A 27,236-nucleotide genomic window follows, 5' to 3' on the forward strand; every position below is an offset into this window, starting at 1 on the left:
GGGTCAAAGTGATTGGTCGCACATCATCGAAATTAGGTTCAGTAGATTTTTTAGGGATTGGAGTAACATACCCCATTTTCCATATTTGTGGGTAAACTGAAGAAGTTGAAATGCAATTAAAAATTTGTTAGTGGCTTAGTCAATTTGTCAGGAAATGCTTTTACAAGTTCAATCGGAATATATGTGGGAATTACACTAATTCATTTAAGTTTATTTGTTTCATTAACAACTTGATCCTCAGAAATAATGGGTAAAGGTACACCACCATGTGGAATTTTCTGATACTCTTGGTTTGTTTTATTTACATCAAGAGGCAGCAAAGACTGGATTATTCTGGCCAAATGACCATTTAACTGGTTAGCAACTGTTTCATCATTAGAATCTGAAAAAAAATCAACAGCACTAGGAGATTTTCCACAAATTCGTTTTATTTCCTTATACCACATGCTAGGCTTTGATTCAAAAAGATTATCAATTTTTTTTGTGGTAATACTCAGTTGCAGCTTTTCTTGTCATTTTACGTACTTTGTTGCGGAGTATATTAGCATTTCCTATTTTCCCTTCTTTTCTTAGTTGAATTTTTACTGAATCAAATCTTTAATTTCTTGGGTTATGTAAGGACGATCTGTGTTGCACCGCTTGAACGTTTTCTCAAAAAAGCATTCTTCATATTTATTTCTTAATTTATCTTGTGTTGTTAATATGCTGTGTTGGCCACGACGTCAGGTCCTAACCACTAGATTATCGCAACCAGTACATCAGTTTTTTAATGTATTTGTGTGTTCCCAATCCCTCGTTTATTACGTGCTAGAAATTTATGACAATAGGATAGAACTTGAAGCACTATTTACCACTCGATCAGGGACGTAATTTCTTAAAAACCCTGGGGGGAAGGCAAGTAGGAGCCGGTTTTCCCAAGTCAAGTGAAAATGACCAAGTGAAAATTGAAATTGAGCCATATAGTACCATAAAGGTGAAGGTATACTAAAGAAAACTGATCAGTTTCTGTGGATGCTTGAGTTGTGTAAGCTTATCTTAGTTTTGACTAAATTTTTTGAAAAGACTGAATTACAGCCGGGAGGGAGTAATCTGCGGTCTTGGGGGGGGGTGATTGCCCCCCCCCTGCCCTATAGCAAATTACGTCCCTGCATTCGATGCGCCTTTTTATGCTCTTTTAATATATAAATCTCCAAAAAGGATATTAATATGATCAAGAGCTTTGAATTGAGCGACTAAACATCTCTCAACGATGTTTCAGTATCCTGCTATTTGTGTCAGTCAGCAGATGATTTATGAAACTTATTAAAGAGGAGGAGTATACAAGAGGGGAATTTTAAGCCTCAGGTTCAGGGTTTTCAAATATAAAGATTACGATGGTACCCTTTTCATGCTTCCCAGCCTTCTACTCCAGAAATGACACCCAAAGCCCCCTGTTTGGGGGGCCATATTGTGCGGTAATTATAGAAGCATTAGCTTGGTTTGTGCAGGAATCAGATTACTTGTTATGATACTAGGAATAAATGAAGATTAAGAGGTGATGTTAGGTAACGAGATGATCGATCAAGAAGATAGCTTCCCTTACTCGGGTACCATTATTAGTAAGGATGGTGGATGCAGTGAATATGTTGAAAGCAGAATAGCCAAGGCCCAGGGTGTTTATTTTCACAATTGAAAAAAGTTTGTAAGAACAGGAAGATAAGTCATAACCAAGATTAGAATATTGGAAGCTACAACGATGACAGTGGTCAGGTAGGGTTCTGAAACGTTGGCTATTCGGAAGAATAAAATTGAATATATTTAATAAAATTGAATAAATTGAAGAATATATTTATTTGAATAAAATTGAATTGAAATTGAAGACGGGGGAGGATTTGTTAAATGTTTTCCAGACAAATTGTCAACCGATTCGTTTGGGTACCCATTTGACTGCCCGTATTTCAAACAGTAAGCTGTACAAAAAATGTGGCTTTATCCAGCTTTCTAGGGTTATAATGAAAAAAAGGTTGAGATGACTAAGACACGTTTTGCAAACTAAGGATGACAGATTGCCAAGATTTTTCTTTTCGATAATCAATCTAGGGCCAAACGAAAAGCAGTCATCGTCACCGAATGAGCCGGGAAGAGGTCAAGACAAAGGATGTAAAGGATACTGAAACTAGTTGGAAGGGTGTAAAGAGATTGAATAGATTAGGATAGAGGAGGAGCGTGCGCAGCAGTGTTGGCCTTAGACGGTTTGGTGCTGCGGTGAGTTGTTAGTAAGAGTAGTAGTAGCTAGAAGGAGATGGTCTTGTTTACCTCAGCCTAAATACTCCAATGATTTACATTTTTTTTAAGAATAAGGTACATATTTACAAGAAAAAAAAATCTCAGTCGATAAACTAAGCCCTAGCTAGCAGGGGAGGGATAGAATTGAGCCGGCATAGAAAAAATGGGATAGAAAAGTAGCAATGTTACTTGGGAGTTTTAAAGTTTGTTGGCAAATTTTGCCTGAAAATACTATTTTTACATTTAAAAATACTTGTTGCACATAGAAAAGCTGTTAAAACACAAGTTGTGCTGCTAAAGTGTCGGCAGCTTTTGGAATTCTGTCGAATTCTGCTACTGGCAGCTTTGGAACTTTATTCATACCTGGAATTGAGTAGGTGATGATATTGGTCCATTTTCGTTCTTCCCTGAACGAACCTAAACAGCATGTAGTGTTTTAGCAGCAGTAACATATATGACAAAGTAACATAAAATAGATGGCAATAAGAAATAAAATACCTGTATTTATGAAAGCATACAAGCACTGCGCATGACAATGCAGAACAGACTAGGATGATCTCCGAGACTTCTAAGGCCCAAGGAGATTCAGGAACATTATCTAAAAATGTATCTGGCAGTCGAGATGTGTTTAAACGCTCGGGAACACGTTCATGGACAAGGGCTAATGTTACAGTGGTGAGAACCCAACTGGAGAAACAAAACATGAACGCTGTAATAGAAAGAAAAATGTTGATGCACTCCAAAAAGAAAATAATTGAAAATACACTTATATTTCCTTTAACACCACTATACTTTATGCAAGTTTATGCGTAAGCATTAACCAGGATTGACCAATATGGGACAGGAGTGGGGTTGACAAAGATAAATGTTGACTTTAATGAATACGAGCATAAAAGAATTACTTTGAGAAAAAATTACAGACACAAATGTAGCTTTTTCGGACTTATTGTGCAGCGGCATCAACCTAGTGGCACATCCATGATTTTGGGAATAGGGCAAAGGGCGGCTACCTTGTAATTCTGATGATTTTTTTGCCTGAGGTATTCGCAGACTCGACAGGGAATTTTAATGATATTTATTTTTTGCTCGACAGATTCATATAAATATAAGCAAAAATTAACAAAATTAAACTACACCTAGCCCAAAGGGGTCACAAGCGATTTTCCTCTGCATCTTTTCCAAATCAAAGTGTTCTATGATTTTTTAAAAGGCAAAAACAAGTGTCCTGAAGTAAAATAATAAACTCTGAAATTTAAGTTTAGCAAACAGAAAACATTGGATATTGTTTGAAATAACCTGGTATTGTTAATGTTTACTGTTTGTTCCAAGCCCTGCTTTCTAACTGGGAAAATGTGGGGTTGAAAAAGACAAAACACACTAATGTAATCCGCAAAAAGAAGAATTAAAAGAAATAAACGAAGGGGAAATAAAAAAAGGAGAAAAATTCTAAAAACGGAATACTAATAAAACAAATAAGAACTATTTTTTTAGCGAGAAAGGTTCCTTAACACCAATCCTGCAGGGGTGTAACACAAATTTCAGATTTCTGAGTGAAAAAATCTAAATTAGGTTTTTGTTACATTAATTTTCATCGGTATCGTCAGCCCGTCACGTAAAAACACAAAAAAAGAAGAGCCTGACAGAAATCACGTAAAGAGTTATTTCAAAAAGTTATTTAATTTTCATTTTTCTCACGTGGCACATTGTGTAGGTTTTAATTGCATTGCAAGCAGTTTCGCAAATCGCAAGTGGTGAAATAATTTGAATGAATGCAATTTGTCCATCTAAACCCACACACAAATACATGAAACATTTAAACACAGTACACATTTTCAACACGATGTCAAGTAAAATGATATAACAAAACCTACTTGTGATTTACTACCGAAGAGCAGGATAAGCCGTCAGGAGTAGAAACTGGGGCTGGTGTCAAAAAACAAGTCACCAGTACCATCCAGCGATTAGTTTATTTTACTTGAGAATATCATAATTCTTTTCGAGCTTAGAAAACCCTTCCCGGACATAATTTTTACCCAAGAACTATTCCTGAAAGTTATTTCCTAACTCAATTACTTTCTAATACATATAGTAAAACATCCCTGGTCCATAATTGGGTACCTCAGTACACACTCGAGAATTTGGATCTATAAAATCAGGCAATAACCGGTTTATTGCTGTCTGTATACGGAGACAATTAGCTTCTGCTCAGTGGAAAACTACATTGTAGCTATATCTTAATAAATATTTAGTTGGTATTTTGGTTAAGTTAGGTTACATTTTGCATGCAGCTCCCCTTTACTTAACTCCCCCTTCTAATGTGTAAATATACAGCACAAATTATATATATCCTATCTATCTCCCAAGCGTCTCAATTGGTTCAACCCCGTATCTGTAGATCCAAATTGTCGAGTGTGTACTGGCTAACAGATAAGTACCTATACTTGTACCCTAGGATGGTTTTGGAGCATACTTCAAAACAAAGTTTTTAGAAATATTAGCTGTTTTGAATAGCTTATATACCTTAAACATCTGCATTTATCTCTCCAGGTACTTTAAAATGTAGGAGAGGCTAAAGAAGTTAAATTCTATCACCAGTACCAGATTAAAGTTATTTGGTCTACATATCCTACCAACATTTTCCGAAGCTAACAAAGGCCTACTTTTTGCAGACTAGATTTTGAGTTAAAACAACCCTCAACAACAAAATAATTTTAGTTAAATATTACTAAGAGAATACAAACAGCTTTAATTATACAAAAATCAGACTAATAATTTTAATTATCCAATTTGCTTTGAAATTTTCAAATTTTCAAATGAAGTTGCCAGACACTGCAGTAAGAAGAAGAAGTAAAGTGGTGCTGCTGTTTTTTTCTTATCTTCCTATGTTAAATGCCTAGAAACCCGTCTCCTATCAACTCCCCACACTATTCGAGTTACTTCTGATAAAAAATTATTCTAGCTTTATGGCCTACGAGGCCATAAAGCTAGTCTTCCTCGGCACACTAACAGATACTCTTCCTCGGTTCCACTTTGTTTGAAGCTTCTACTTTGATCATTTTCTGCCAAAACCCCTGCGAGTTTATCCATTTCCATAATATTGTACCAGCACTTAGGAACTATTTGCTGCTTTACTTAATTCCATTGGATGGCTTAAACACCCTTACACTCTTTCTTTATGCAGTCCCCGTTCAAGATAATATTTTTTTGTGTATTAACACACCCTATTACGGGTGTATAACGACATTCTATAACAGTCAGTAATGAGTTCTAACAATGTATCAACGTTAGAGTGTACACATTACCGAAAAGCGAGTAAAGAGTGAACCATACCTCATGTTAAGGGAAATACAAAAATTAAAAGATAGACAAGTGTATAGTCAAATATATCGTAATTTTCACAATGACTCCAAAAATATCTTCACTCAAGGTTGGATGAGAGAGAAAAAGCTAGTTCGTCAACTGGTTGTCTATTACTCTGAATTGACCCTTCAGAAACTGCTGAAATAATTAAAAACATCAATGAACGAAAACCGAGGAACTGTTGTTCGACAGTGAGTATATATTTGAAAAATTCAAATCTTTCAGCAGAGATCTCCGCTTCGTTGTCTTCAATACAAGAAGTCCCGAAGAAACAAAAAACAAACGAAAGGCAAAAGGTGAATAAAAACAGATTTACTTATTCACGAACTGGTTAATGTTCTTTTGTTATCTTTTATCTTATTTCTTGTGTTTTATCTTTTTCATGGTTTTTCTCTCAGGGAAGACAGCAGAATGCAGAGGTCTTTATTGCAGAGGGTGGATTTTCTTTTTTATGGTGTTTCTCTCAAAGAAGACGGCAGAACGCGGTGGTCTTCATTGCAGAAAGTGGATTTTCTTTTTCATGGTTTTTCTCTCAGTGAAGACGGCAGAACGCGGTAGTCTTCATTGCGGAAGATGAATTTTCTTTTTCATGGTTTTTCTCTCAGTGAAGACGGCAGAACGCGGTGGTCTTCATTGCAGAAGGCGGATTTTCTTTTTCAGGGTTTTTCTCTCACTGAATTCGGCAGAACGCGGTGGTCTTCATTGCAGAAGGCGGATTTTCTCTTTCATAGTTTTTCTCTCAGTGAAGACGGCAGAATGTGGAGGTCTCTGCCGTAGTGTTTACTTTTGTCTTTAAATATTTATTCAAAGGCTGAAAAAATTCCTCAGCTTCAAGTCATTGCTGTTTTTCGTTGTATTACCAATCCAGTGTAACTGCTTATTTGCCAATAACATTTGACTGCTGAAATACGGATATAACCCTTAGGACGAAACTAAAGCTAAATACGCTGTACCACATTGACAAGGTGTACAATTAAAAAAAAAAAAAAAAATAAAATAAAGAAGCGAAACTAACTAGATATTGTCAGCCGGTGAACATACATTTGAAGAAAAGGGCCAGTGTTGCCAATGCTTTGATATAAACTATCGGTTTTTCAAATAAAATTGCACAAGAGATTAATTTGTACCATCTGAAGAGTAGGCTAGACTGTAGCCGCAACAAGAAGAAAATTTTCGATAAACTAAAACTTGAACAGGTATCCGAGTTAGAAAGGATCAAGTAAATCCAACATGTAATGGAAAATTTGATTGTACCAAAAATTTCTAATCGTAGCACATTGTACCAGGGCCTCCAAAGTGTACCAAAAACGGTACAATTGTACCGCCTTGGCAACACTAAAAAGGGCAAACATTTCGGCCGAGACCTCCACTGCGCGGTATTCAGTACCTGAAATAGCTAAGAATCGGAAAACTGAAAAAGGAACCTTTTGATTACAACATTAAAACGTGTCAGAAAACAAAACGCAAACGAATCCTATGTAAACACTCAAATACGAATGAATACAATAGTTATCTCTCGACACGGATAAACTTATATTTCGTTTCAAAACAGTCAATCTATGAAAATTTGTTTTCTCTAAAAAAAAAGAAAAAGAAAAAAAAGCGAGGAGACAGATTCAACAAGACTTTTATAAACAGACTTTAAGAGGGAAAAAACGAGTATAATTTAAATAAAACAGTGGAACAAAGAAAATTTTGTTCCACTGGTTTATTTAAATTATACCCCTTTTTTCTCTCTTAAATTCTGTAAATGGAAAAGTAGATTATTTATCTATTATAAACGAGGCCCTGGAAATTTACTTTTGTCCCTGTTGTGTGCAAGTTCTTGTGAATGAACTATTCCATTTCGGCAGCCTCCCTAACGAATTACGGCTTCAATTATAACAAAATTAAATTGTGCGATCACCAAAAAGAATAAAATGATCAGGGTTGTCAAATACGTAGAAGGCTGTAGTAGAGTATTTTCGGTTTGGTTTATGGCGTAATTTCATAGTTTGATCATAGGCACTGGCCTCCGTCTATCTAAAGATCGGCCTAAAAATCTTAGGGGATTGGACCAAATTTCGTGATGCAGCCTTATTTCGAGCTTCAGACATATGTTCACGCGTCCATAATTATGATCATGACATATCCATTAATAGTTTTGTGTTTTGTAGTGAATTGGCAATTTAACGTCGAATAAATGTAAATCCGATGGATGGGGGGTAATAATGACTTTTGGGTACTTTCCCATTATGTGGACACCTCTAAAAAGTCAAGTTTGATTAGTGCTAATGAAATAAAACAAAATAGGATGAATATATAATAGTTTATAAACAACTTTGGGATATATATTTGCAGATTAGAGGGTGGGGGGGGGGGTAAAGCATCGCATATATTAAATACGTAACCTAACCTAGGTACCTTTTTCTCCCCCTAAACCCCGAAAAACAACCGTTTAAATATTGTAAATTCAATGAGAAACCACGCTCTTCGATTAACAATTACCCGTTTTACGAGTCTCCATCTCCATCACTGCATTCATTCGACTGTCTATAGCCGAGGTCTCCACATAATGAGAAAGTACCGACTTTTGTGTGGGAACTATAACTATACTACACAGTAATAGTACTGTGTAGTACTATTGAAAAACAGATATGAACTATAATATACTTCAAAATTTGAAAAAGATTCATAAAATTAATTATTTGTAGTACTTCAAGCAAAATAACTATAAAACTCTTTTCTCATAAATACAAAATTTATCAGTAAATCATAAAATTTAAATCTAATACACTTCAAATAAGTTGATGAACAAGCTGTTGCTTTTTAGTTTTTCAAGTACGATGCATCCTTATACAGTAGTTCTTTTGCAGATAAATTGACCATAGTTTCCTTTTTAATCAAATAAAAACTTTCATCACATCATGAAAATAAAAATGATACAATGGAAAAATGGAAAAACCAGTTGCGTAAAAATTATTTAGTCTCTCACATGCGTGTTTAATCTTCTATCTTTGAACGAGCAATAATTGTGCATATTCACATCTATATATTTCTCCTCGAAAACGGCCCGACAATTTTTACTGAAAATTGGCACACTAACATTTTTTGGTCTAAAAAAAAACAGATCTAGATATGTCAAGACTTTAGGGGAATTGCTTTTTTTTCTCCAGGGGTGATCGTACCGAACCTATGGTCCTATAAGACAGGAGAGGGGTCATTTAAACGGATGATGTCATGGCACCATACGAAATTTCCATTCTTTACAGGGTTTTGGAGTTATAATAATGGTCAATTCGCATAAACCAGGATAACTTATGAGAAAATGCGCAAGTTTTTTTTCAAAATAGTTTACATAACCATGTGAAAAATATTTCCCGTCAGTTTACATTTACTAAGAGACTAGCCTTTGAGTCGACCTTGACATTTCCTAACAATCGTTTAATGCCAGGAAATGTAGATCCTTCTTACAAAAAAAAAAAAAAAAAAAAAAAAAAAAAAAAAAAAAAACGATAAAGAAAAGTTAAATGAAAGAAAAGAGCAACATTAAAACTTAAATGTATAGAAATAATAAGGTAAATTTACGGCATTTGGCCAACGTGAAATGTAGCAGCAGACTCAGGTCATATTTGTCAACAAGCTTAGTGGGAGCACCAGTACATTTCATTGTCGATGGTATTTTCATTATTAATTTAACGCTGTAGCTGGCAAATCTTCAAGACATTTAAAATTACCCCCCCCCCAATATTCTTTTCTTAAAGACGGTCTTAAAATACGCAGTTTCTTTATTCTCTATTGTTTCAGTTTATTCTATTCTGTGGACATCGATCGATGCTGTTACTTTTACAAATATACCAAATTATACAAGATAATGCTGTACGCGTATTAGATTGCCTCAACCACATAAAACCTAAGGATGTCGCTTACAAGCAACTCTCCGCGATATAGGAAAAATCCCCGAAGAATAGAATTTCGAAGTATGTTAGCCAGTATTTCGTTAAGGTCAACGACCTAAAATCTATTGATCCAGGTCTCATTGGCTGCAGAATCCTGCCTACAATATTTCGAGCGAATCCGGTCAATTTTGTGCAGAATGTGGATGGGAATAAAAAATAGCCGAAAGTCATAGAAATTTATCCCATTCATCCGCTTGGCCCAAAGTTACCTCATAAGTTTAAAACAGATCTGAGCACATTCATGTAAAGTTAATAGGTGGAAAGAATTGTCTGAAAATTATCCCCCATGTTAGATCAGCCTCGAAATTTGAGGCTTGATCGGTACAAAAAAAAAAATGCTGAAAAGTTGATTGAGGGGTTGCGTTCGAGGTGCCACAAAACAACTTTGTGCTTCCAATTACATAGATTAAAAAATCGATATGAAACTCCAATTAAAAAAAGTGACACATGCAAGCCTTTCTGCTATAAATTTAGCACTGGGAGGGAGAAGGTGCTGAAGGAGCAGTGGTTCTCCGACCATAGATATTAAAAATCTTTGCGCAATTCCTGCTCAAACAAGGAGCAATTCTGAGAGAGCCAATCGGTTTCGAATATCAAATAGCAATATATACAACCTCTTAGTTTCAAAGGCTATACTGCCGCGCGTTTACGCATTCCTTTCCAAACATAAATGGGACCAATACAAAACGAACAGTTATTAAAGACGATGATATGTGAGCTTGAATCACTTTAAGATAAATTAATGTATGTACAGCACTGATTGGTGGCGGACCAGCTAAAAGGCGCGAAGTTCTCGGACCTTTACACGGAGAGGGGGTGAACTGTCACAAAGTGTCTTGTAAAGATAAATTTCCAAACGTTCCATGAGAGGTCCTTCAGATAAATGTGGAGGGAGAAATACATTCTAGCCTCCCTTCATTTGATTGCGTATAAATGAAATAAACATACATTATGGGTGCTAAAGGGGGAGGGATCTCTCCTCTTAGTAGTTTTTCAAAATCATACTATCATAATAAAAAGGTATAGCATATAGCGCGATCATATGTAATCGAAGGCTTCTTTAAAAGCAAGTCCACTTAAACAAGTCTTTTCACTCTAGAAGTATTGGTCATACAAAACTTAAACTTCAGCGTAGTGGGTGGTTGACGGAAGCAGCAGCTCTTCCGATTAGGAGGAGTCCCAATTATGGAATTGAAGACAAACGATATTAAAAGCTGAAAAAACAAACTTTTTTCACGTGAAAGAGGGAGATAAAAAGTTAAAAAGTACATAGATTGTCCTATATATGAGTGGGACAGTCACCAAACAGTCCTCCATCTTTTATAGCTTGACAATTTATATCAGGGCTTCAAGAATGAATGCTTTCACACAAGAACATTGTGATGAAACTTTGTTTTTTAATCACAACACTTAGAACATATTTCATATCACGAGAACAATGCTACGCTATGAAGCCTCATTTAGTTGTATTTGCTTTAAACAATAATCTTCGGTTGAAAGGTTATAAAAACAAAATGGAAAATAGAAAATTAGCAATTATACACTGAGTATATTTTTTAGATCATAAAATGCTTTTAGGAAAGCGCTAGTCAAAGTTAAGCGTAAAAGTTATTTTCCGGGACAATACAGGTTGATGAAGTACCATACGCTACTCTTGAGGAACATTATTAGAGTTGATACATCAGAGATGCTTCACTAAAGGAAGTCACGAAAGATCAACTTATATGGCTTGGACATGGTCTCAGGTTAAAAGGACTATTTAGTAATATGGCTGTTACTGAAAAGCCCACACGAAAGCAAGAAACAGACCAAAAACTTTAGGCCAGTTTACAATACGAGTTTTAAAATGAACCGAAATCGCTTGGTTTCCATGGGAGGGGGCGAAAGCAGAAACTTCAGAAATGGTAAGATGGGGGGAGTATTTGACAGTATATGAAAACCTGGTGACTTGGTGCTACGAAAGGTTTATAGTAGTAGTAGTTTTTCAAATGGTTTTCCCAGTCAGGTCCTTGGGCAAATCTGGGAGATATTCAACCCCGGTTTCCACCACGTCTATGCAAGATGTTTGACTTTTGAATTCTAGACGACGACGAATTTAATAAAGTGCAGCAGGCAAGATGGCTTTTTTGAGCTATTAATTAGGCATGAGATTCATCCACATTAATGAAAACTAAATTAAAAAATTAAATTATATTAAAGTTTTTTTTCTACTGAAAGTAAGGAGCAATATCAAAGCTTAAAACAAATAGAAATTATTCCGTATATGAGGGGGGGGGGAGGCCCTTCCTCAAAACTCCTCTCTTCACGCTAAAGTTTTTGAGAACTTTAAAAAAAAGTTTTGACTCTTATTAAACGACCCTTGGGTTTCAGGAATCGCTCTTAAAGAATTGGGACAAAAAGTTGGAATTTGGCGTAAAGAGTGGGGAATTAAGGAGGGGGTAGCACCCCTCATATACGGAATAATATATGTTCGTTTTAAGTTTTAATGCAGCTCCTTACTTTCAGTAGGAAAATAGTTTTTTTTATTTAATTTCTTATCGTTTTTCAAGATAATCCATTGAAAATCCCCCTCCCCCGCAAAAAATCCCTCTAGAAAATTCCTCCCGCGTAAAATCTTTCTCCCGGAAAACTACACCGGACAATTCCATCCTCACTGCAGATTTCCCCCCCATAAAATGTCTTGAGGACGATTCTGCCTGAAAAATACTCCTTAGCCTACTTTTATTTGAGAAAAGGCTTGTTTTTTATTTAATTTCTGATCGTTTTTCAGGCCATGGCAGGATCCCCCTATGTGGAAATTTTTTCCTGGACCTGTGAGGGAGGGGGGGGGGGGCATGTCATCCCCAAAGACATAGTTATTGGACCTTTCAGCTATACTGAACAAAATGACTATCTCAATATTTTGACCGGATGAATTTGGGGAAAAGGGCGTGAGAGGGGGGCTAGTTGCCTTCCAATTGTTTGGTCACTTAAAAAGAGCATTAGAACTTTTATTTTCCGTTCAAGCGAGCCCTCTCCCAATCTTTTAAGACCAGTGGTTCAATTCGATATCACTCCTGGAAAGAACAAATAAAAAAACGACAAAAAATGAATAAACACGCATCCGTTATCTTTCTAGCAAAAAATATAAATTCCACATTTTTAAAGACGGGAGCTTTAAATCTCTACAGTCGGGTTCTCTGATACGCTGCATCTGATGGTGCAATTTTCTGTAAGATTCCTTATTTTTGGGGGGAGGTTCCCCTTTATTCAAAAATCATGCAAATTTTCTCAAGCTCGTAGCTTCTGATGGGTAACATTAAACTTAATGAATCTTATATATTTTAAATCAGCATAAAAAGCCATTTTTCTCAATGTATCTATTGTTATCAATTTTTTTTTAGAGTTTTGGTTACTATTGGGCCGAGTCGCTTTTTACTTACAGTTAGTTACCACGTACTGTTTGATTTATCGTTCATTGACATGGAATAGGTTTTTGCTTTGTATTTTTAGGTTATCACTTGGGGTGCAAAAAGTGAAAGTTTATGAAAAAATCATGTTTCGGCAGATAGTTTGGCAATAATCATTTTATTGTTTTATGGTTCTATCGAATATGCAACTCTTCATTTCAGATTAAAATCTTTGCAGTAGCAATGGAGCTTGAGCTTTAAGCAATGGAAGGTGCAAATTACGTAAGAGTTTAATAAGCATATTTTTGTTAAATTTGAATTCGACTAGCTTACGCTTGATATAGACAACTGAAAAGCCCGTATTTATTTTCAGTATAACGACCTCTTGGTCATTACTTTCACTCTTGTTTGTGTATTGTTTCTACAAGAAAGCAAAATATGTAGCTGTGTCATCTTTGGCTATATGTTTTGGAGCTAGATTGGGCGAAAACTATTTACGAATTACTTGTACATGTTTCTGGTTCTTTCACGAACGCTATTCAAAAACCTTGTTTGATAAGATACAGTCCGTTTTTGATGTCCCCTATCTGGACCAAGAATTTCAAACCCGCTTACCAGTAAGAGCCACATGGACTAAAGTAAAATCAATTCCTGGCAACATTGTAGACCGCTTACATATTGATTGTCAAATATTATATAGTAAAAAAGGTAAAATAAACATCAAAGAGGAAATTTTAACTGCCCAAATTCAAAACGATTCAAAGTCAAATTTGATTTCTGCTACAAATCAGCAAAACAATAGATACCCTAAACTAGAAGACAATATATAAGTGTAGGGTACACCCCTACACTAATAAGGGAACAGTACTTGATTTTTGAATAGGAATTCTACGAAAAACGTTGAGTAGCATGGGTAAGTTTTTTTTTTTCATAAGCCTTACGCTAGGTGATGTGTTCTCGAAATTATATCATGGTTGCAGCAGTAGCAACAACACAGTGAAGAGCGTATCATGGCCTATAGTAGCCGGAATTTCCAAACCAGAAAAAGTTTAAGGAAATTATCTAGACAAATATTACCGAAGTAATACTGTTATGGAAACAGATATTTTCATTCAAATTCAATTGAAGAATAATTTATAATTCCTAGACGACATGATGATTTCTAAAGAACTTGAAACCACTAAAAAATGCGGTCAAATCGAAATAAAAAGTGCATCATTGAAATTAACATTGCTGAAAATCTTTGGTTGAAGGGTTACAATTGGACCATTGGAGAACCAATGGCCATAAAACATCAGGAGCGCTTAGTTTTCACAAAAGTGTTAGTTTCTTAAAATCTAATGGTTGTCAGTTTTTCTGAAATCTAAGGGATCTCAAGAATTGGTGAATCTTTCATCAGGATCGCCCTTTTTCGGGTGATTCCCTTTCTTTGCTAAAATACAGAAAAGTTGTTTGTTGTTCAAGGTAGGGGGCTACCTTGTTGTTCGCTTGTTTGTTGGGCTTTAAGTTTGTTGTACAGGATTTTCGGCAATGGTGAATCTAGTGGTGTACTTTTTCTTTCAATCATAATTCATGATTGAGCCGATAACTCACAGAACAACCAAGTCCTTTGATGTTGTGGAAGGAACATAGAACATGTTCTAAGGCATACTGCGTGGAAATACAAAAAAAGTTTTTGTGTATCCCTAATACGAGTCTTACTTCAGTAGTCCTTTTTGTAAGACAGGGCAGACTATCACTCAGGGCCGTCACGTATGGGGGGGAAGGGGGACACCCCCCAATGTTTTTGGTCAATCAGTAAAAAAAGAAGTAGGCAAAATCGTCATCTACAGGAATTTCCAAGTTGGTCGGTAAACGCAGCAGTTTTACTGACTCCTGCCGTGATTTTACAGATGATGCCACAATTTTCCATTTGATAAATAAACAACATTAAAATTTTGACATGATATGTATCAAAATCTGAATCTCGGTTGGTAAATGCAGCGGCCTTACCTACTCGTGCAGTGATTTTACGTATTGTGTTCGAAACGGACATTATGCGATTTTTTTTTTCCAAAAACAGTCGGTAAAAATGACCAGCGAGTCAATGAAATCTCTTGCCCCCCCCCCCAACATTTTGGCTAGTAACGATCCTGCTCTCACTGACAGGCAGAGTAGGCTGCATGGCGAAAATGATGAAATAGGCCTACTGTCTTGTAATAGCAGAGAAGAAATGAATTTTATTTTGAAACGCTCGCAATGCAAGATTTCTCGTGAAAGAGAAGGCAAGACTCATTCTTTTTATTGATTTGATTTCATAATTTTTTTTAAACCGCGTCTCTTTATACAATGATTTTATGACATTCCAGATACTGCTTATTTAGGAGAATCTAAAATCAAGGTTTACCTTGGGAAAAATCGTATATTCTATCTTCTGCTTTTTCATGAAGTCATTCAACAATAATTATCATAATATCGAAACTGTAATGAAAGACAGGGAAATTGAGAGACATGAGAGTACTTCAAGGCGATAAAGCTATTGGCAGAAAAGTGGTAGTTCTGGTCTCTCTTGCGCCCGGTGCAAAATATTGATTGCTCCACCTCTGTCTCCCACAAAACTTTCAGGCCCAACTTTTACAACATTTTATTATTAACAAAATTATTTTCAATTTACTAATTAATTTATAATTTATTTGTTTTATTATTTTTTAATTTATCATTAAAACTATCTTAATTAATTATTTTAATTATTATTAACAAATTATTATTATTTAATTTTTGTTTATTTTTATTTTACTCATTAATTAATAATTTATTGGTTGTTTTCATTTATTAATTGCGTCCACTACTTTATTTTTATAAAAATTAAATTTCAAACATTAAAAATGATTACAACCGTTATATCATTCATTTGAAATTTTGCGCCCCTAAATTTTTGCACCCGTGGCAAGTGCCCCCTCTGTCCCCCCTAAAACCACCTCCGGGGCAGGAGAAATCTTGCACACAGGGATATCAGCCTTAATTTTATTCAGGCTTTACGTGTCGAAATATTGGCCTGGAAATGTAGAAATAATTAATAATCCACGTAATATTAACACAATACATTGCACCGAATACATTATTTCGTTAGGTACCATTCAAAACGCAAAAGAAGATAAAAGGAGGAATACCTCCCCCCCACCCGCAAAACAAACCAACTAATACAAAATTCCTTGGCAATTCCCTTTTTTAGCATTATGTCGCATTCTAAAAGGGAATCCACAATAAAATCTCGTCACTAGAGTCATAAAAAAACAGGGTTATCTAAGACTGACGCAACTGCGCTTCGTTCTAGTGCCAAGAAAAGGATTATTGTTTAACCGGAAACCTTTACAATTTGGCAAAATGAAGTCAGTAGACTCAGTACGTCATCTGAACAGCCAGTCATGAAAAAAAAAGAAATTTGAAAAAATAGACAGCGTCATCAATACAATCCTGTGTCAAAGTTTGTGAGATAGGTTATGAGTCATGCTCTCTCCTTTTAAAAGTCTGGAATCAATCACTGATAAAGAACTTCGGAAATGGTATCCAGGTTATATAAGCTACAACAAAGTGGAACTCAGAATTTTGTACAATGCTTACACCTCTACTCTAGAGCACTAATAAACAGTTGCAAAATAATTAAAGGTTTAACCAATGAAAGGAGTTAGGAGCTATATCCCCCACATTAAAGAATGCTTTCATTTTTTCTTATGTATAAAAAAATACTAAAAAGTCTTGGCCTTTCAAGACACTAGACATCGAATACTGAAGAGTACTCCTCCCCCACCCCACTTCGAATTCTTATTAACAGCGGAATCCAAGGTTACTTGAGCCCTGGAGGGTTAACTTGGTCCAAGCCTAAACGACATTTCAACCCTATTAATGTTTATAATTTTGATGTATGATCAGGTTCTGCGGGTTTTCAGCCTTAGTCACTGACAGGTAGCAGACAGAACAGGTAGCAGCTTAAGTCACCGACAAGTAGCAGACAGAACAGGTAGCAGCTTAAGTCACTACACAAGTGCGAGCTTTTTTTTATTTATAATAAATATTCTGCTCACTGCACAAGTGCGAGCTTTGTTTTATTTATAATAAATATTCTGCTGATAACCAAGATTTTGCTGCTACTTCAAACAGGTTAAGAGTGAACTCAAGACCACCCATGCTACATGAGTTGATAAAATAAAAAAATCTACTCGTGTAATCCAATTACTATTTTGTACGTCTAAAGCAGATGTGACACGATAATGTCCAGGAATCACAAGCGGCTTCCTGGAAGCAGGAAGTGTGCATTTTATTCATCTGAAAACTTAGATGAGTGGCTTTAATGTAATTAAATCTGGTGAAATGTCCCCGCGAAACACAGCAACCTTCTAAAAAATAAGTAGATCTACTTTCAATAGGAAACCTAATATATACTGGGTATGATATAGTGAACAGTCCTGGACATCCGGTCAAGTTTAAGAAACAAGAATGCCATGTTTCTTTTGCTATGTTTCCAGGAATGGTTATAAGCATCGATGTTGCTTGTCCCCTGGTTGACTATTTGTACCCAACTGAAAAGGACTGATAGTGGCCAGCAGTAAGATATTCTGCACTGTAAGTGGCACGATTAAAAAAAAATATGATAAACCCGGCCAATCCAAAGAAGGTTATTTTCAATTCATCCTTAAATATTTGGGATTTTGTATGTCTATTTATGACATGTTTTCCTTTTCTAATGAACACAAAATTACAACTTTGCATCCTTTTACTGTTCTAGCCATTTTTACCTCAAGAACCTGGATCCTACATGGACCAATTACTTTTTGACAATAGAAGTTGACGTGGGCTCAAGTACCCTCAAGCGGGAAAAGAGCTTTACCGAAGGTCTTATCCTTGTATGGTATACCAACACTGCTGCGGTTAAGGTAGGAAATGAGGTTAGTAGCTGGTTTCATATTAAATGAGAAGTTAAGCAGGGTCGTCCCCGGTTAGGGTGGGAGGATGTCGTAAGGAAAGATTTAAGGGAAACGGGATCTTCATGGGAGGGTGAAAAGAGGGAGGCTTTCAATAGGTTGGGATGGAGGAGGAGCATACGTAGCTGTGTTGGCCTCAAGCGGATTGGTGCTGCAGTAAGTCATTATTAGCAGTAGTAACTCAGAAAAAGCTAACTTTTTGGGTACAAGTTACCTCGATTACGTTGCTGGATTCAAAGAGAATGGACAAAAGTGAAAAGCTAGAACTTCGGCAATTCAACGAAGTAAAAAAAATTAATAATAACAAAAAACAAAACAAAATGATGTGATTACTTGATGTGACTACTTTTTATAATTTCTGTTCGTTTTGGGTTAACATAATTCTTTATCATTATTTTCTGGCCGTTTTAGGTTTGAATGAAATAAAAAAAAACAACTTTTTTCAATTGAAAGTAAGGAGCAACATTAAAACTTAAAACGAACAGAAATTATTACATATATGAGGGGGTTCGTCCCCTCGTCATTACCTCACTCTTTACGCTAAAAATCGAATTTTGTTCCAATTCTTTAACAATGACTCCTGAATCGCAAAAGCCGTTTAATAAGAATAAATAGCTCTTTTGAAAGTACTAAAAAAATTCAGCGTAAAAAGCGAGGTATTGACAAGGGGGTGAACTTCCTCATATACGTAATAATTTCCGTTCTTCTTAAGATTTAATGCTGCTCCTTACTTTCAGTTGAAAAAAATTTGTTCTATTTTATTTAATTTCTGATCGTTTTTTAAATAATACTGGGACATCCGACACGTATACTTCATGGAAAATTCCCTTCTCCTATGAACAATTCTTCCCACATAATCTCCTCTCCCCCCCCCCTCACCAGAAAAAAGTCCCCCCGAAAACGTCTGTATACTTTCCAATAGCCAATACTATATGTAAACTATGGGATAAGTTCATAACTTGCAGCCCTTCCCGTGGGGACTGTGGGGATTAAGTCGTTCTCAAAGTAATAGAGATTTTTCGACTATGCTGAACAAAATGGCGATCTCAAAATTTTTATCCGGTGACTTTGGGAAAAAAAGGAGCGCGGGAGGGGGCCAAGTTGCCCTCCAGTTTTTTTGGTAACTTAAAAATGGAACTGGAACTTTTAATTTCCGTTCGAATGATTCCTCTCGCGATATTCTAGGACCACTTGGTAGATACGATCACATCCAGAAAAAACAAAAAAACAAACACGCATCCGTGATCTTTCTTCTGGAAAAAAATAAAATAAATAAAATTCCACATTTTTGCAGATAGAACCTTGAAACCTCTACAGTTGGCTTCTCTGATACGCTGAATCTGACGGTGTGATTTTCATTAAGATTGTATGACTTTTAGGGGATGTTTCCTCCTTTTTTTTCAAAAATAAGGCAATATTTTTCAGGTTCGTAACTTCTGATGGGTAAGATTAAACTTGATGAAACTTATATATTTGAAATCAGCACAAAAATCCAATTCTTTTGATGTATCTATTGGTACCAAAACTCCGTCTTATATAGTTTCGGTTACTATTGAGCCGGGGGGGGGGGTACCACGAACTGTTTGAATATCATATGACTTTATTTCTGTTCATGTTCAGTTTTAATATGGCTCTTGACTTTTCTTTTAAAAACTTCGTTTTCGGTAAGTTTTCTAAAATTAATTTCTGTTCGTCTAGTGGTTAGACCTCCAGTTTTTCAGTTTTTTGGCATAAAAATGAAAATGTTGCATTCTTGTTTAATTTCTCAAGTTGCACAAGGTGATCTTAGCGTTGTCTCTGATTGTATTCAATATGGTTATTGTATAAATTTCGTTCAATTTGAAATCAAGGTAATATATATATATATATATATATATATATATATATATATATATATATATATATATATATATATATATATATATATATATATATATATATATATATATATATATATATATATATAATATATATATAAAACCTATACAAATACGTATAGAATCACAGAGATCTATACAGCATATCAAACAGTTCGTGGTAACGAACTGTAAGTAAGGAGCGACCCGGCTCAATGGTAACCGAAACTCTAAAAAACGGGTTATTGATACCAATAGATATATCAAAAGAATCAGATTTCAATGCTGATTTCAAATATATAACTTTCATCAAGTTTAGTGCTACCCATCAAAAGTTACGCGCCTGAGAAAATTTGGCTGATTTTCAAAAAAAGGGGGAAAGACCCCTAAAAGTTATAGAACCTTAATGAAAATCACACCATCATATTCAGCGTATCAGAGAACCCTACTGTAGAGGTTTCAAGCTCCTATCTACAAAAATGTGGAATTTTACATTTTTTGCCAGAGGAAAGATTACGGATGCGTGTTTATTTGTTTGTTTGTTAGTTTTTTTTCCCCAGGGGTGATCTTATCGACCCAGTGGTCCTAGAATATCGTGAGAGGGCTCATTCGAACGGAAATTAAAAGTTCTAGTGCACTTTTTAAGTGACCAAAAAAAATGGAGGGCAACTAGGCCCCCTCCCACGCTTATTTTTATCCCAAAGTCACCCGACCAAAATTTTGAGATAGCCATTTTATTGAGCATGGTTGAAAATATAATAAATATGTCTTTTAGGGTGACTTAATTCCCCGAAGTACCCAGAGGGAGGGCTAAAGGTTATGAACTTTACCATATGTTAACATATATTATTGGTAATTGGGAAGTATACAGAATTTTTTAGGTGGTTTTTTTTTCGGGTAGGGGGAGGTATGGGGGGGTCGGTGGTTATGTTGGAGGATCTGTTCATGAAGGAAGTTTTCATAAGGGAAAGGGAAATTGCCACGAAGGGGGCGCCGGACTTGCCAGCATTATTTATTGGTTATTGGGAAGTATACAACCATTTTCAGGAAGGATTTTTTCTGGAGGGGGGGGGGGCTTGAGGAGGGGGTTACTCTGGAGAATAGTTTAGGGGCGGATGTTTCTGTGGGGTAAGGGACATTTCTATGAAGGGGGCGCCGGATTTCCAAGAATTATTTAAGAAACGATCAGAAATTAAATAAAAAAAAACAAGTTTTTTCAACTGAAATGTAAGAAGGAATATTAGAACTTAAAACGAACAGAACTTATAACGTATGTGAGGGGGTTCTCCCCCAAGTCAATACCTCGCTCTTTACGCTACAATTTTTTTTTAGTGCTTTCAAAAGAGCTATCTATTCTAATTAAACGGCCTTTGTGATTCAGGGGTTTGTGAATCAAATTTTTTTTTAACTTTTAACGTAAAGAACGTGGTATTGACTAAGGGGAGAACCCCTTCATATAAGTAATAACATATACGTAATAAAAAAAACAATAAAAAAACAAGCGATACGGCTCAATAGTAATCGAAACTTTTAAAAACGAAATTTTGATGTCAATAAATGTATCAAAAGAATGTGTTTATAATGCTGATCCTAAATATATAAATTTTATTAAGTTTAGTATTACTCATCAAAGGCTACGAGCCTGAGAAAATTTACTCGATTTTTTAAAGAGGGGGAAACAGCCCCTACAAGTGAAAGAATTTTAATGAAAATCACACCGTCAGATTCAGCGTATCAGAAAGCCCTTTTACATAGGTTTCAAGCTCATATCAGCAAAAATCTGCAACTTTGTATTTTTTGCCAGAAGAAAAATATACGAATATAGAAGTTAGTTACGTAAGTTAATTTGTAAAGACATCCATTTAGCAAAAGAAAAGTAAAATTTTTATACAAATAAAAGCTGCATTAACTAAAAAACGATCAGAAATTAAATAAAAAAACAAGTTTTTTAAACTGAAAGTAAGGAGCGACATTAAAACTTAAAACGAACAGAAATTATTCCGTATATGAAAGGGGCTGTCCCCTCCTCAACGCCTCGCTCTTTACGCTAAAGTTTGACTCTGTCTCACAACTTTATTTTTTAAAACAATAAAAAACTTTAGCGTAAAGAGCGAGGCGTTGAGGAGGGGACAGCCCCTTTCATATACGGAATAATTTCTGTTCGTTTTAAGTTTTAATGTCGCTCCTTACTTTCAGTTTAAAAAACTTGTTTTTTTTATTTAATAGCATATAGAAATACAGATATCTTTATGCAAGACCTTCTGAAGTTTCGACGATAACTCCTTCCGTAAGAAGTGCCTTGTTAAGAAAAAATTAAATAAGTAAACAAATAATACATAGAGCCCACTTCACTCTTTACTTAAGATTTCAAATTCAACGGCCCTTGTGTTTAAGCAGTCTTTCTCAAAGAATATATATCACACACTAAGAAAAAATCCCTCGGCTTTTTCTCAGCTGGATATAGTAAAGAAAAAACCCTAGTTGCAACTGATGAGTAATTAATTTTATATTAAATTACTCAGGACGAAAGAAAGTAACAGATTATTTTATGACTAATTATCTTCAGCATATGCTTAGCATTTAACCCACGAAGCCCCTTCAAAACCTACACACAGAATGCTCTTATATTATAAAAATTCATGAATTAAAAAACTGAATAGCTTAAAATACCATTTAACTAATAAAAGAAGAAATACTGTAATAATAGAAACCACGTTAAGCCAACAATCTTTTCTATTTCACAAAAAAATCATGTTCCTAGAAATTTTGGAATCCTTCCGAATGTGAGAGGAAATGTCAAACCACTGTCAGCTCTTAACTGAAAACTAAAACTGATTGCTTACATATTATAGTTTTAGTCGGCTCTGGTGGAAATTTCGGTTCATCTCGAGACGGTGCAGGAATTGTAATCTGAACGATTCCTTCATCATAAGCCACGCCGGAATCCACAGAAATGTTTGATGTCGTACTAAGTTTTTTCGAATGCCCTCTGCCGCCTGCAAAAAAAAATAATAATTATATTTTATTTAAAAAAAACTATAGTATTAACTTAACTATTATGTTATGATCCTCCTCCAACCCAATTCTGCATCCTCAGCTAAATAAATTACGGATTAGGGAATAGTATGATCCCATTACATTTGTTAAAAATCTCTAATTTTTACTAAACAATCCAATTTAAATTGCTTTTTTTGCGTTTTAAACAAGAAAGTGCAGCCTCGGAAGCTCAAAGAATTAATGGACGTGTAGATTTTGGCAATTCTGGAGTCAAAGCGTCCTGACCTGTGTATATTCATTCCCAAATTCCATAAAGATGCCAAAGCTGACCAAACCCATTTTGGTTATGGAATCTAAAACACTTTAGCTGCGTTTTTTTTCGAAGTTCCGTGTTTCATGGTTCATGTTCCAAGTTTCATGTTCTAGCCCAAAAACGCAGTTTTTGTCGCTTTCGTGTTCTCTGTCCATGTTCCTGGTTGAACGTCTAAAAACGCATTTTAGGAAAAGTGGCAAAATATTCAAAACTGTGGAAACATGTGGAAAGGTTCTGAGCTTTTTACTTGCCTGTTTTCTTGTACACGTGTTTCACCTTGGCCTCTATTCAAAAACGCATATTCAGCAGGATTTAAGTCCATTTTCTTCCCTTCTATCTTATCCTTTCTTTTGTTATCTACAGATAACTTTTTTCTATCTGGATAGGGACCAATCGAACACGCAACACGCACAAAGAGCAAGTTCCAAGTTTTAGGAAACAGACAGTCGAACAGGCAACATGATGTTTCGTGTTTCGCAATAAAACGAAGTTTTGTTAAAACATGCTGTTACGTGTTTTGTCAAAAACGCAAAAATGGCAAAACACGATTAAACCACGGAACCAACCACCCAAAAAAAAACGCCACTTTTATTTTATGGATCAATGTGACAAAATTCATAGTGGAACATACCTCAGACACGTTCTCCATGCTCAAAACACAGTAGTGTACAAATTCTAAATATTTCCAACCATTTTCCAACCATACGTCTAGCATATTAAAACCAAAATTTCCTTTCTGGAGGATTTAAATGCTGCATTTAAGGACTCAAGAAGGAATGAAACAATTGGCTTTGCAGATGAATTTCCCATTTATACTTGGGTTATTCCAGAAACCCCATTTTCTTTCAAGATATCTCAATAACACGGTAATAGCATAAATATAGACAAAATCTCGGAGACCATTTACTGAAAAAGGATTTCAGAAATATAAGACACTACTAACATAGTCACCAGCTTCAAAGGGCTAGCCGGCCAAACCATCCCAAAGTACTATTTGGGACTTTGAATTTCCGCAAAAACAACTAAAAGGGTTTGGATATGATTTTAATCATGAAATGCCCCAGCCCCTTTAAACAACGGAAAACTGAGCACCTGTTGTTATCATTAGCATTGACCCTAAGGGAAGTCTAAGAATCTAGTCTAGTGCACAGTACGTCTGAAGGAAAATACAAGCTGTCGAACATTATCTTGCACAAAACAGATTACAATTTAAAATTTCGAAAAAAAAAAAATATTTGCACGTCAAAAACTTTGGATCAATTTTAGACTGAGAGATATTAAGATTACAGCTCAATAAGAAATGAAAGGACTTACAGAACATAAGTAGTAAGGCATCAATTAGTATCAACCCTACGCCTGAGGCATGAATATGCGTGTAGTTTAACCGGTACATTGGCTTGCCAGGGTCAAGCACCTGTAACTTGATTAGTAGGTTTTTTTGTTTTTTTTTAACTTGGCAACGTATAAGAGACGACTTTGAACCCTACGCCTGAGGCATGGATATGTGTGTAGTTTAACCGGTACATTGGCTTACCACGGGTCAAGCACCTGTATATCTGAATCCAATTACTAATCAAGTTAGTGTGACCGCCATTTTTTGATCTGGTTAAGTGGGTATAATCTGGTTTGGTTCGTTATTGCGAGAGGCTTACTCAATTTACATCTTAGTGTTAACTGGGCGATCTAATTGAGTAGGTACTAAAGGAACATTTGAAGGTGGAGAAAAAAGGGGTAATTAGTGATTGGATAATTTTAACAAGAAATGACTGAAAAGTGTATTGGAGGAGATGGAATGAATGTGTACTGTATAATACACAAGTGATGATTTGCACAGTGTTGTCAATTTTAAATAGTTTAAAAATAAAAAAAATTAACAAGAAATGGCTGAAAAGTGTTTTGAGGGAGTTGAGTTGGACGAGGGTTGACTTGCACGAGGGTTCAGTTACATGCGGATTCAGTTACACGGGGATTAGTTAAATGGGGTCGAGTAGCACGGAGGTTCAGTTGTAAGGGGTTTCGGTTATAAAGGGGTTCAGTTACATGGGGGGTTCAGTTGCACGGGGGGTATCTGCTATAAAAAAACACTTCATTCTAAACAAATACGAACATTTTGAAAAGCAGACAAAAAATTGGACACTATTATCAGAATTATTTGATTAACATTTAAAAAGGGGTAATGAGATATGTGATCTATATAATTCACTAGTGATGTTTGATAAGTATTGTCAATTTAAAATAAGATCTAACGTTCCCTTCGTTCCCCCATTTCTGAGGGCAGGGAGGGGTCAATTTTGGAGGGAAAACATCTGCATCAAGGGGAAGGCTCAGAGACCCTTCGTTCCCACATTTCCGAGGGCAGGGGAGGGGGAGAAGGTGATAGTATTCCAATACAATAATTCAAGCATAATAGAATTTATGCTCCTAGTGGAAGCTCGTAAAACCCTTCCCCCTCCCCGCGCTAGGATTATTGCCTGGCTTTACCATTAAATACAGAGAATTAAGGTGATAGTATTCCGATACAATAAGTCAAGTATAATAGAATTTATACTCCTAGTGGAACCTCGTAAAACCCTTCCCCCTCTCCCGCACTAGCATTATTGCCTAGCTCTGACAATGGATATTAACTATTAATACAGATAATTAAGGTGTTAGTATTACGATACAATAAGTCAAGTTTACTAGAATTTATTCTCCTAGTGGAAGCTCGTAAAACCCTTCCCCCTCCCCGCGCTAGGATTATTGCCTAGCTTTGACAATGGATATTACCTCTAAATACAGAGAATTAAGGTAAAAGTATTCCGATACAATAAGTCAACTATAATAGAATTTATGCTCCTAGTGGAAACTCGTAAAACCCTTCCCCCTCCCCGCGCTAGGATTATTGCCTGGCTGTGTCAATGGATATTACCTCTAAATACAGAGAATTAAGGTGATAATATTCCGATACAATAAGTCAAGTATACTAGAATTGATGCTCCTACTGGAAGCTCGTAAAACCCTTCCCCTCCCCGCGCTAGGATTATTGCCTAGCTGTGACAATGGATATTACCTCTAAATACTGAGAATTAAGGTGATAGTATTCCGATACAATAAGTCAAGTATACTAGAATTTATGCTCCTAGTGGAAGCTCGTAAAACCCTTCCCCCTCCCGCGCTAGGATTATTGCCTAGCTATGACAATGGATATTACCTCTAAATACAGAGAATTAAGGTGTTAGTATTCCGATACAAGAAGTCAAGTATAATAGAATTAATGCTCCTAGTGGAAGCTCGTAAAACCCTTCCCACTCCCCCACTAGGATTATTGCCTAGCTGTGACAATGGATATTACCTCTAAATACAGAGAATTAAGGTGATAGTATTTCGTTACAATAAGTCAAGTATACTAGAATTTATGCTCCTAGTGGAAGCTCGTAAAACCCTTCCCCCTCCCCGCGCTAGGATTATTGCCTAGCTCTCACAATGGATATTACCTCTAAATAAAGAGAATTAAGGTGATAGTATTCCGATACAATAAGTCAAGTATAATAGAATTTATGCTCCTACTGGAATCTCGTAAAACCCTTCCCCCTGTAAAATCTGAGCTAATAAGGGTTTTTGACTGTAAACTCTAGTTTGTTGAAAGAAAATTATGGAAAATACAATTCTCTGGTTCAAATGTGAAACTTAAGTTCTTTTTTGGATTGAAAAATAAAACTATATTCGTAAAATCTGAACTAATAATTCAATATTTTTTTTCATAAAAACAAACTATTTTTTTTTTAACTTCGAAATTTTTCAACTTTATTTATTTTTTTCTTTTTGTATGTATCTTAAAATGTCAAAGTATGCTTACGGTTCTAACAATTGTGCTCTATGATTGTTCAGAGACACGATGTGGCTTTCCCACTGGTATTCTATGACCACTTATCGTCACTACCTAGTCTACTGCATGTATTAAATCAGTATTTTTTACACAGTGGAACGATAAACACATAAGTCATATCTTTTAAAAAAGAAAGTGAAGATGGAACATTTTAATAGAGTGTGTTCTCATAACAAGGTTATTCTAGCATTGAATGCCGACAAGGAGAAGTATTTAAACTATGAAACAGGTACAAGTGGTAGCACTATTGGAAATGTATGCATGCATTGTCATGACAGTAAGGAATTAAATTTCT

The 27,236-nt window shown here is 35.6% G+C and overlaps 1 protein-coding gene across 1 annotated transcript in view; it reads right to left on the reverse strand.

The window, feature by feature from the left end:
- LOC148952222 (phosphatidylcholine:ceramide cholinephosphotransferase 2-like) overlaps positions 1-27,236 on the reverse strand; it is a 105,629-nt gene that overhangs the window by 17,749 nt on the left and 60,644 nt on the right. The window contains exons 3-4 of the mRNA XM_089089685.1: positions 22,610-22,762; positions 2,764-2,974 (exon numbers count right to left, since the gene is read on the reverse strand). Of these exons, the coding sequence (XP_088945811.1) occupies positions 2,764-2,974; positions 22,610-22,762 (364 nt within the window). The remainder of the gene's footprint in view (positions 1-2,763; positions 2,975-22,609; positions 22,763-27,236) is intronic.

This window comes from Artemia sp. Qi Xiang Cuo, chromosome 5, assembly GCF_049724085.1.
Source record: "Artemia sp. Qi Xiang Cuo chromosome 5, ASM4972408v1, whole genome shotgun sequence".
NCBI classification, from domain to species: Eukaryota; Metazoa; Arthropoda; class Branchiopoda; order Anostraca; family Artemiidae; genus Artemia; species Artemia sp. Qi Xiang Cuo.